At 39.7% G+C, this 9,210-nt stretch overlaps 2 protein-coding genes across 2 annotated transcripts; one reads left to right on the top strand and one right to left on the bottom strand.

The window, feature by feature from the left end:
• Positions 1–3,439: 3,439 nt before the first annotated feature.
• LOC110311161 (keratin-associated protein 6-5-like) lies at positions 3,440–4,001 on the bottom strand. The gene has a single exon (XM_021184404.1). The coding sequence runs from the start codon at positions 3,949–3,951 to the stop codon at positions 3,718–3,720; it is 234 nt and encodes a 77-aa protein (XP_021040063.1). The 5' UTR covers positions 3,952–4,001; the 3' UTR covers positions 3,440–3,717.
• Positions 4,002–8,617: 4,616 nt separating this feature from the next.
• Positions 8,618–9,006, top strand: LOC110311178 (keratin-associated protein 19-4-like). The gene has a single exon (XM_021184419.1). The coding sequence runs from the start codon at positions 8,663–8,665 to the stop codon at positions 8,885–8,887; it is 225 nt and encodes a 74-aa protein (XP_021040078.1). The 5' UTR covers positions 8,618–8,662; the 3' UTR covers positions 8,888–9,006.
• Positions 9,007–9,210: the final 204 nt, after the last annotated feature.

Here is a 9,210-nt window from a genome sequence, read left to right as displayed (position 1 = left end):
TAGGTAAGCACAGCTTGGTTTGAGGGTTGTATAGAACAATCATCTATCAGAGAATCTCAAGGTACTGCATGGGTATGCATAAGTTCTATGTGACAACTAAAATGTTGCTCAGTTAATTAATGGATTGCAATTACTATGATAGAAGGTCTGTCCATTGCGGCCTGCAGCAGCATCTGGATTTGGATTCTGGCCTGCATCCAAGCAGAGAAATTGAACTGAATAGCAGGCACACATGCATTTATTTTTCTTTGCTTTTGACTACAGAAGTCATCTCTCCCTTCTTTTACTACAGAAGTGATGTAAGAAGCTGCTTCCTTGACTTCCATACTGTGATAGACTATAACCTGGCCCTGTGAGTTCAAGTAAACCTTTTCTCCTCTAAGCTGATTCTTGCCAGGGTATTATAGCAAAAGGCATGAAGCTCAGACATGAAGTACGCCAACCAGATCACTATATCCTAATGGATGTAATCAGACAACAGGAAAAAGATTCTGGTTATGCTCATGAATAACGTAAGTCTCATTGTGCTACAAACACATGAAATAGATATTCTGAAAGTTGGTAAAAATATCAATAAAATTATCTAAGAAAATGAGTTCTATAACATATAAGTGATCCTAATATCAAAGAACTCAAGCCAGAAATACTTAAATTCACAGAAGACACTTTACATCCTGACCACCTCAACCACCAGAGATGTATCTTGTTGAAAAATATCTCATTTATGTGAAGAAGCATTATGCCTATCTGAGCATTGAGGTTTTTTTCTTTCTTCCATTTTCCCTCCCTCCTTCCCTCCCTCCCTCCCTCCCTCCCTCCCTCCCTCCCTCCCTCCCTCCCTCCCTCCCTCCCTCCCTCCCTTCTTCCCTCCCTCCCTCCCTCCCTCCCTTCCTTCCTTCCTTCCTTCCTTCCTTCCTTCCTTCCTTCCTTCCTTCCTTCTTTTTTCCCACTTCTTTTCTGCTCTCTATCATTTCTCCCTTCTTTTTTGTTCTTTTACTTATTCTATCTTGTTGTCATCTTTGCATTTTTGAAGAGTGGATCTAGGACCTTAAAAATGCACACAGCTCCAAACTTTGTCTCGTAACTCCTTTCATTCTGTTTCCCATTCTAAGGAGAAATGAAGTGATCTGAGATGGAAGAAAGGACCATCCAGAGACTGCCATCCCATAAACAGCCACCAAACCCAGACACTATTGCATATGTCAGCAAGATTTTGCTGACAGGACCCTGATATAGCTGTCTCTTGTGAGGCTATGCCAGTGCCTGGCAAATCCAGAAGTGGATGCTCACAGTCATCTATTGGATGAAACTCAGGGCCCCAGTGGAGGAGCTAGAGAAAGTACCCAAGAAGCTAAAGGGGTCTGCAACCCTATAGGAGGAACAACAATATAAACTAACCAGTACCCCCCAGAGCTCGTGTCTCTAGCTGCATATGTAGCAGACGATGGTCTAGTTGGCCATCATTGGGAGGAGAGGACCTTGGTCATATGAAGATTATATACCCCAGTTCAGGGGAATTCCAGGGTCAGGAAGCAGGAGTGGGTGGGCTGGGTAACAGGGTGGGGGGGAGGGTATAGGAGACTTTTGGGATAGCATTTGAAATGTAAGTAAAGAAAATATCTAATAAAGAAAAATGTAAATGAAGAAAAGATCTAATTAAAAAAAAAGAATCCTCAAAAAAATGCACACAGAAAAACATGGTTTGTGGGAGGCATGCATAGGAACACAGTGACAGGAAGGTTTAATTGACTGCTACATAACAAATACACCAAGTAGAATAAAATTAGAGAATACATTTAAAAATATATTTGAAGCACTTATTTGCTTGTTTTGATGCATTTATGTATACATATGCACATTTAACCTTTATAAAAATAAGAAAGAATAAATCTTTCTATAGGTTTTCAGAGAACGTACATAAACACTGATACAAGGTACAAGGAAAAAGGAGCTTGTACAAATTCTCTCTGCTTGCCACGAAGCAAAGCTAAAATTGCTCACAACAACAACAATAAAAATAGACAAGCTCTTGAGATGGAGAGGAAATCTCTGATTAGACAACTTCCAGGCAAGTGAGAAAATGTGGTCTAAAAGTATAAAATTACCATTTCAAAGTAAGTAATAGCGATAAGATTACACTTGAAGAAAACCTCCCAAAGTAAAGCAGTAATTAGAGAAAATTCACACCACTAAACACTTTTGTCAGTAAAAATGAAAAGGTATTGAAACTGAGTTATTACTCACACTTTAATGAACTTCAGGAAGCACTACTCAATAAACCAAAGCAGGTACAAAGAAGGAGACGATCAATAGAAAACAGATTAGTTATGAGACATATAGAAATGAGATACACTTATTTATTTCAGTGTGTATTTAATGGTACACAGTATTGTAGATAGAGATTCTTTCATGCTGCGAAAGCTCCCTATTCTGCTAGTATATTCTCACTCCTTTGACTTTTTCCCTTAAAGACAAGCTATCTTGGATGTCTTTGAACTTGCAAACCTCCTGCCTCAGCCTTCTGCGTACCTCAGATTACTGGGTCTCCAGGAATGGCCAACAATGGACCAATGAAAATGAAAACGCTAAAGCTCTACTTGGCAGCTTTAATGTTAGCAAAGTGGTTGACGGTATATTTCAAGTGACATGTGATGGCTTTGCAGAAGTTAATGTTTATAATTTTAAAGTCCTACTTAGAATAGATCCTTCCCTTAAGAAGAGCAGACATACAAAATGGAAACCAGAAAGGAGTTACTTTCTTTGGAAGCAGCAGAAGACAAAGGCCAAGCTGTGTTGAGAAAAAAGCAACTGTATTTCTAGATGTCTAATCCATAAAATTCTACCAAAGCCTCTCCAACATAAAAACCCCAACATACATGGCATGTTGGATGCAGGGATATATTTAATTCCTATCATGGCAGAGACACTGACCTTTGTGGGCAGAGCATGAGCTACTATTCTGCATTGTTACTTGGCCTGTGGCTTCCTTCTAATAGCAAACCAAAGGAGACAGTGTATGCAAGATTGTGTGTGAGTATTTCACAAAATACTGTTAGACAGCAAATCTTTTTTGTAGGGTAGGCATTAAGATGAGAAAGCAGTAGTTGGCTTTGAGATATAAGGTTTATGAAAATTATGTAAATTTTAACTCCATTGGTTCCCAGATGCTAATTAAGTGAATTTATACAAAGTAGTGTCTATATTTGAGAGTTACATAGCAGGACAAATCTTTCCTCACTAATGGAATGGGAAGCTGGGCTTTACAGAAACACATTTTCATGGGATGACAAACCTGAACGTAGTAAAGAAGTTGACCCAGTAATAGTAGGTGACATCCAAGAGAGTGTTCATTGTCTTTCATGGATTCAGAAACCAACCATTGCAATAAGACATTTTCAAGATTGACAAATGAAATAAAACTAGCATTTATTTTGAATTAAAGATGTTTATTAGAGACAAGATAAATGAGAACAAGAGTCAGAGTCATCAAGACCATTGCTCTGATGATATTATACTGAGAACCATGGAAGTGACACAAGTCATGTCAATTTCATTCCCTCTTTTTATGAGGGACATCCAGGAAGCATGTGGCCTCGATGCAAGTCACAGCAGATCCTAATAAACTTCTTGGCAACATCATCTTCAGAGAGGAGGCTCAGTGTATTTGGTGAGTCTTAAAGTCAGAATTGGAGAAGACGAGAGTCTCTTATGATGTCTTTAGTAGTAGCCAAATCCAGATCCATAGCCAGAACCGCATCCATAGCCACAGCCATAGAGAGAGCCTGAGCCATAGCCACAGCCATAGCCATAGCCACAGCCCANTCCACGGTAGCCACAGCCATAGTAGGAGCCATAGCCACAGCCCAGGCCTCCATAGCCATAGCCCAGGCCTCCATAGCCACAGCAGCCATAGCCTCTGCCGCCATAGTAGTTTCCATAGTAGCCACACATGGTGCTGGTTGTTGAGGTTGTTCTTGAGTAGAGAGGAGAGTAGGTGACTTGAGTCTGTATACTTCTGCCTGAGTGGAGGCCCTTTTATATTCTCTCAGTGTGGGTGGGACCCACTATGGGCTTGTGCCATTGGCTAATTTTATGACTAATATATTTATGTGCTGTTAAGAAAACACTTAAAATGTTAGAGAAGCATCTATTACAAATCATGGTAGCTTTAATCACTTTATACAACAATGTAAGCAGTTACAGGTAACACTGGGTGTTGTTATAATTTAAAAAGACACTGGTATGCAAATAGACACTGGAGCATTTTTGATAGCTTCAGTTGGCCTGCTTTTATAACCACAGATTATTATTTTAGTCTTAGCCTTCAACATTTGTCTATAAGATACTTTTAACACTTCTTTTGTCCAAGGTAAATTTTGAATTATTTAGGGGTACTGAAAATAAAGAGATTGTTTGGAAGACGCCCTACACTTACTTAGCAGATTTATGAAGAAATGTGTTACTGATTTCATCAACTGTGATAAAAATCAAAATAAATAAATGAACATAGTGAAAACTTCAATAGTTTTAGTCACTCAAAAGTTTATACTGGTGTTTATATGTACACTGTTTAGTAACAGAGTGCTGAACATACTGTTAGGATGAAATTAGCATGTCTGTGTAATACTTGTGTGCCTGGTGCCTACAAAGGGCAACATAGAATGTCAGATGTCCTGGAACAGGAGTTATAAGGTTGTGAGCCACCTTGTGTGTGTTCCCTATTGGACCTAGGTCCTCTTTTGAAACACTGAGCAAACTCTACTGTGTGTGTGTGTGTGTGTGTGTTTATATGCCTGTGTACATGTGAGACACAGGGCACATGTGTGTGTCAGAGGACAAATTGTAGAACTCAGTTCTTTTCTTCTGAGTCCTAGGGACTGATTCAAGTTGTTACATTTGGCAATAAGTGTCTTTCCACCTTGAGCCAACCTATTGTTTTTCAATGAGTATTTATTAATAACTAAATTTTATCTACTTGATCTTAACATGTTGGTTGAAAACTTTCCTGTAAAAGAAGTGATTTGTACCTATGGTGTATTTTGAAGAGTCAGCAAATTTCTCCACATATGTAAATATCATCGATCACAATAAACATTTGTGATGAAAAATTACTGGAAATAGTATAAAAGCTGCTCACTCTCTTGGAATTCCTAAGTTCACAATGTTAGAGAATTCTTCAAAATGAAGTTTATTGTATGTATTAAAAATATTTTATGAGTAATCTTCTTAAAATTTAATTGACCAAAGAATGTATTGTCTTGTACTAAGATGTTCTGAATGTCAAATATTTCAGGGTTTGAAATAGAAAGTGCAGTATGTGCTTTGAACATTGGAGAAAGTAAAAATTTGAGTAAAGCCTCAGAGAAATATCATGAAGCCTCTAAGAAGATCTTGCTGGCAGAGCCCTAGATAGTCTCTGGGAATAGTTATAATGCTTTGAACAAAGGAAGAAAATGGGTGAACGAATCAATGCTGAGAATGCAAAGTTCTTTTTATAACAAAATAAAAATGAGTAACTATAGTAGACATTTTTGAGAGGAATGAAATAGTCACAGACTGTAAAATAGTTCAAGTATTTGATGACCCAACAGAATGCTTAACATACTCTCACACAGTCTTTCCAATCTGCACACATTTGTGTAAACTGCTGAATGACTGCATAATATACTCAATGAGAGGTTAGGCACAGCCCCTGGTTGAAGGAAGGGGCCACCCACCCCTTTCAAAACTTATAACCCAGAATTACTCCTGTCTAAAGGAAATACATCCAGGGACAAAGAGTGGGACAGAAACTGAAAGAAAGGCCAACCAGAGACTGCCCAACCTGGGGGGATCCATCCCATATGTAGCCATCAAACCCAGACACTATTGATGATGCCAAGAAGCCCTTGCTGACAGGAGCCTGACATAGATATCCCCTGAGAGGCTCTGCCAGAGCATGACCAATACAGATGTGGATGCTTGTAGCCAACCACTGTACTGAGCACAGAGATCCCAACAGAGGAGTTGGGAGAAGTACTGAAGGAGCTGAAGGAGTTTGTGACCACATAGGAAGAACAACAATATCAACCAACCAGAATCCCCTTAACTCCCAGGGACTAAACCAGAAACCAAACCAAAGAAAACACATGGAGGGACACATGGCTCCAGTTACATATGTAGCAGAGAATAACCTTATCTGGCATCAATGGGAGAAGAGGCCCTTTGTCCTGTGAAGGCTTGATGCCCAGCTTAGCAGAATTCTAGGGTGATGAGTCAGGAGTATGTGGGTAGGTGAAAGAGCCCCCTCATAGAAGCAGGTGGTAGGGGACTGGGATGGGATTTGCAGAGGATAAACGGTGAAGAACGCTAACATTTGAAATATAAATAAATCATATAACCAATAAAAAAGAAAATGAAGCAATAATATATATTCAATTAACACAAAATGACACGAACATTATCAATAATGAGGGAGCTTATATCACTTGCATTGTGATATTATAAACAGACAAGACTCTAGCAGTACATAATAACATAGAAATAGAATGTGACCCAGACAGTGAAACAAGAGAGAAACCTGGGCTGATCTAAAGAGAGTAGCAGCATAGCCCCTGAATAACTCTCAAGTGCACACAGCTCAAAGAAAGGCTGAGGAACTATAGAGATAGCCTCTCTGTCTCTTGAGGATGAGACCCATGATCAATAGGTCTACTCGTGCCTGCATCTCCTCTTCCACATAGGCTCTTCTTTCCTGGAGTCCATTAACATTCCTGATTTGTTTGCTGCCCATCTCAACAACTTTCTCTTTTTAATATGCAGACATGCCTAAGACTCTAAGATGATATCTTCTATAGCATGTATGAGTCCTTTACAGAAGCCATCCTCAACATTAGGGCTCTAACCTTCTTATGGTCTCCCCAGAGCCTCAGTTTTTATCTTAGTCTCAGCTTTTGAGTTTATGAACCAGTTGACTGTTTAACCCAAGACTGAGCTACTATTTTGCAACCTGAATTTTCTGTATCTGACTCTATCTCGTAATTGCTCTCTCCTAATTATTTATTTTGTCTTTCTTTTTCCAGAGCTGAGGACTGAACCCAGGGTGTTGTGCTTGCTAGGCAAGTGCTCTACGACTGAGCTAAGTCCCCATCCCCCTAATCATTTATAATGGTGAAATCATTCTAGCTTCTTTCCTCCGTACATATATTTTTTCTTAGTATAACATTTATATTGATTTATATTTATTTTCTATTGTGATGGACTTCATAAAGACGTTCTTGCATGAATATATAATTTACTTTGAACATGTTCTCTTTCCCACATCTAACAATTATTTGCTTTTATTAAGATTAGATCTGGGTTAAAAGGGGGAGATAAGGGAGGGAGACTAGGAGGAGTGGAGAGAGTGAAAGTCTAGAAGTATTGGTGCCTAATTTATTCTTATAAGCTTGCTCCTTTTTCATTTATTTCATTGATACTTTTAGAAAACAGAGGCTGGTTGTTTTGTGCATATATTCCACTAATGGTTTGGGGAATTTGTCAAACAACAAATGAATGAGTTTCTAAAGTTCCCGTGCTTCATTTCTGTATCAGGGGGTTAGGGGGTGGAAAGGGAATGCTTATATTGTGATAATGTCTTTAATATATTTCAAGGAAGCTACACTCATGAAATATCAAAAGCATGGTTGTCCTGTGAGACCAGTACAAGAACAACAACAGGGAGAAGGGAAGACACAAGGTCCCAGCTGATGATGAAAAGCTACAGATTGGATGCTGAGACAGGGATATTCAGTCTTCTTCAGGAACTTGTCCTCTGATAAGTTATGCAATACCAGCAGTCACCCTAAATCCATATACATCAACCAACCTGAAATAGGTCCCGAAGGATGTATGTATACCTAATATGCATATACAATAAAATTTAAAGAAGGATAGATCATAAATTTGAGAGGGAGTTGGGGACAGGAGTAGTGTAAATGCAGTACAGATATAGAAGTTCTCCAAAAGAAAAATAATAAAAGGGGGTGGGGAGCAGAGAAAAACAGACTAGTGATCTGGAGCCGTTAGAAGCGGAGATGCAGGGCGCGGGAAAGTTATCGCTAAACCTCTGAACAAAGCAACACGTTGATAGGAAGTGAAGATTTTGGTGTCATATAAAATGAAGAAAAACTAACCAATGTACGCACGGAATGTAAGCCTAGAGCAGACAAGAAGAACGGGGGTTCAGACATTTATTTCTGACGTGAACTGAGGAAGCGAGCGGTCTAAAGGCTTCTCAGGTGGACAAGGAGTGTAGTTAGCCCAGAGATAGAAACTGGAAAACATCAACTCTTGGGAGGCACGACACAAGTATTTTATGTTGTTATGTCAGACTCTGATCAGTTTTACAACTAGAAATTTAAGTAGGCCATCTCTGAAAGACATAGAAGCAGAGAAGTCACCAGGAGTTTCATGATCTCAGCTTTTAGAAATCCTGACACTGACAATTTCATCTTGCACACATGGCTGGCATGTTTGTTGAGGGCGTATCTGTCGTTTCTTTTCATGCTAATGAGTTTGGAGGACTCTGTGGTTTGCCTCACATGCCATTCAGGCAGTATAAAAGGACCCACACCCGGTTAGCAGCAGACTCACACACCACAAGCTCCTCATCTGCCTCAAGAAAACTCCCATTCCTGACAGCATGTGCTACGGAAACTACTTTGGTGGCCTGGGCTACGGCTATGGTGGCCTGGGTTATGGCTATGGTGGCCTGGGCTACGGCTATGGTGGCCTGGGCTACGGCTATGGTGGCCTGGGTTACGGCTATGGTGGCCTGGGCTACGGCTATGGCTGTGGCTGTGGCTCTCGCTATGCCTACAGTACCTATCGCCCATGCTGCTATGGAAGACTTTCTGGATTCTACTGAGAATTTACGCTTGCTGACTGATTTTTGGTCATTTGCTTATAAAATCCCAGGGCACTGATATGTAGGAAAAATTATAATTTTACTTTTCAATAAAATGAAATTTCTTCCGCATTATTTCCTGTTTATCATGTTGTAATTCCTTTGTCACTTGTATATAATTGTGTGTGTGTGTGTGTGTATGTGTGTGTGTGACGGGAGTGGAAACTATCCTGTGGCACTCTACTAAATGCTGTGGCAAAACAGACACTTGGAAAGTAAGAGACCACCTGTCCTCTGAGCAGGAGTCAATATAGTCACCACTATGGTGAAAAACAAGAAGGCTC

Source organism: Mus caroli, chromosome 16 (genome assembly GCF_900094665.2).
Source record: "Mus caroli chromosome 16, CAROLI_EIJ_v1.1, whole genome shotgun sequence".
Taxonomy (NCBI): Eukaryota; Metazoa; Chordata; class Mammalia; order Rodentia; family Muridae; genus Mus; species Mus caroli.
This window is presented reverse-complemented; position numbering and strand designations above follow the sequence as displayed.

Bases quoted from the DNA above. Each gene is read 5' to 3' on its own strand.
- LOC110311178 (XM_021184419.1), top strand. From the start codon at position 8,663: ATGTGCTACGGAAACTACTTTGGTGGCCTGGGCTACGGCTATGGTGGC.